Below are 2,536 nucleotides of genomic sequence, written 5' to 3' on the forward strand. Positions count from 1 at the left end.
CGTATATGCCCGACCATGGTTGGCGTTGTGAAGCCCGTACCCGGCCCGGGCCCGGTGGCTGAAACCCGAGCCCGGCCCAGCCCGCATAAAAAACGAAAGCCCGGCCCCTGCAGTGCTCTACTTCCCATCCCCTTTGTAAAATAGCAGAAGGCTGGCCTGCTTCCGCCTTCGGTACTGCCATTGCCCGCCTAAGGGGGTATCTCTCGCCCACGACATCTACTCCCTCCTTTGCGCCAGCTATGTGGACCATTGATCGTCCCGTCATTCAACCTGCGATCCCGGACCTTCCTCGAAAACACGAAGCTCCTCCAGTAGAAGCCCATCAGCTCTCCTTGGCACATATCAACTCTGTAGTGTTTGGCAGCGTTCCTGCCTCCTTCCTTTGGCCCCTTTGGCAGCGTTCCTGCCTCCTACCGACCGCTTCACCATGCAAGGTGCACATTGACCTGGTCGGTCCATTAGCACTATCTAAAGGAAACAGTTACATACTCACCTGCGTCGACCGGTTTACGCGGTGGCCGGAGGCAACGCCCATACCAGACGCTACTGCTCCCACCGTCGCTACGGCCTTTTTGGCAACTTGGGTCGCCCGCTTTGGCGTTCCGGAGGAAGTCGTAACGGGTCGGGGCACGCAGTTTGAGAGCGCCTTGTTCCATGCTTTTACCAGCGCCCCCGGAACTGAAAGGCTTCGAACTTCTGCGTACCCCGCCTGCAATGGACTAGTCGAGCGTTTTCACCGCCACATGAAACAAGCTATCATGGCGCAAAACTCCCGAGATCACTGGACCGAAACCCTTCCGTTGGTCCTTTTGGGTATCCGATCTGCGCTCAAGTCCGACTTGGGTTGCTCTTCCGCGGAACTCGTCTACGGAGCCCCGCTGCGGTTGCCTGCAGACGTTCTTAAACCGCCTCCCCAGCCTGTTCACCCTTCAACTTTCGTCACACAACTCTGGAACGCCTTCGCAACCCTCCAGTTTACTCCAACTCGTGCCTCATCCGCGGCGCCACCTTTCATTCCCACCGAACTGCATTCCACGACACACGTACTTTTGCGCACCGATCGCCTTCGTCGCGCCCTCGAACCTCCTTACTCCGGCCCTTACAAGGTACTGCAGCGCGCTTCTAAGACCTTCCTCCTTGACGTCCGCGGCCGACCCGAAAGTGTGTCGATTGACCGGTTGAAGCCCGCATTCCTCGACAACATAGCCCCGGCCCACTATCCTGACCCATCTCTACCACCGGACATAGTCACGCCTCCCAGGCCTCCAAGGCGTGTCACTTGGGCTTCGACTGCGCTCGCTCCAACACGTTCCTCCGGAACTCTGGACGAGGGGCATATGTAGTGCGACGACAACAACGACACTACAATCCTCCCACGCCACGCGCACTTGCCTCATGAAGGAATAAAACGTTTCGTCTTTCGTCCACCGACAACGACGGTTCTAGTCTGCCCTTATTATCCAGCGAGAACCCCACAACTACCTACCCTTGCTGTTGTCACATCTTCAGAGATGCGTCTGTGATGCGTGACACATCAGGGGCACCATTTTACGTCACAGATACGGACCACGAACAAGCCTACACGTTGCCCTATCCTGTGTCCTCTACTGAGGAGGAGCTGTATGCCATCCTCGCAGACCTAGAATGCATTGCTGGCCTGCCACCCGAGAAGTCCTGGGTTGTCCTCACTGACAGCAGGGCGTCCCTCCTTCTTTTGCTGTCTTCCCACCCCACCATCATATTTGACCTGCCCAGCATGATCATCCAGGCATACAATCGACTCTGTGCAAATGGTCACGTTCTTTCTCTGCAGTGGATTCCCGGTCATGTCGGCTTCTCCGGTAACTCACGCGCAGATGCGGCTGCACGACGTGCTGCACAAGTTGTCACTCATGTCACTACACATCTGCCCCTTACTGTTTCGGCTTGCCGTATGACTATACGCCGCCGGTGTGCTGCTCGGGCCCAAGCGTTCAGAGCTGAGGCTGCCTCATACATCAGTCACCTGCAATCAATCGATCCCGCAGTGGACTTCTTTGTTATTCTTTATAAGATAGACGACTTATAAAACAGGCAAAGGAGGAACAATGTTATATTCCACGGTCTGGAAGAGTGTGATGAAGGAAGCTGGGATCAGTGTGAAGCTACAGTGAAAAGTTTTTGTGAGGACAAGCTTGGTCTTCGTGTCGCAGAAAGTGACTTTGAACGTGTACACCGCATTGGTATGAGACGACAAGGCAATACTAGGCCGATTATTGCTAAATGCTCATCATTCAAAGTGAAACAAAAGATTATTCACCTTGGATATAAACTGAAGGGAACAATCTTTAGGCTCCTAGAGTATTATACTCAGCACGTTAGACTTGCTCGACGAAAGCTGTGGGAATACGGGAAATCGCACGTTGAGAACTTCAAACTGAGATTTCATAGATTGCACATCGCAGGTAAAGTGTTCACATACGACACAAGCGATGGCAGTGTGAAACAAGTGAACCCACAGCGCCAAAAGAATGTAGAAACAACTAAGTCAACGCCT

At 54.0% G+C, this 2,536-nt stretch overlaps 1 protein-coding gene across 1 annotated transcript; it reads left to right on the forward strand.

Moving 5' to 3' along the window:
* The first annotated feature begins 239 nt into the window (after positions 1 to 239).
* Positions 240 to 1,343, forward strand: LOC135373436 (uncharacterized). Its single transcript, XM_064606638.1, has one exon. The coding sequence runs from the start codon at positions 240 to 242 to the stop codon at positions 1,341 to 1,343; it is 1,104 nt and encodes a 367-aa protein (XP_064462708.1).
* Positions 1,344 to 2,536: the final 1,193 nt, after the last annotated feature.

The sequence above is a fragment of the Ornithodoros turicata genome, unplaced genomic scaffold, assembly GCF_037126465.1.
Source record: "Ornithodoros turicata isolate Travis unplaced genomic scaffold, ASM3712646v1 Chromosome25, whole genome shotgun sequence".
Lineage (NCBI taxonomy): Eukaryota > Metazoa > Arthropoda > Arachnida > Ixodida > Argasidae > Ornithodoros > Ornithodoros turicata.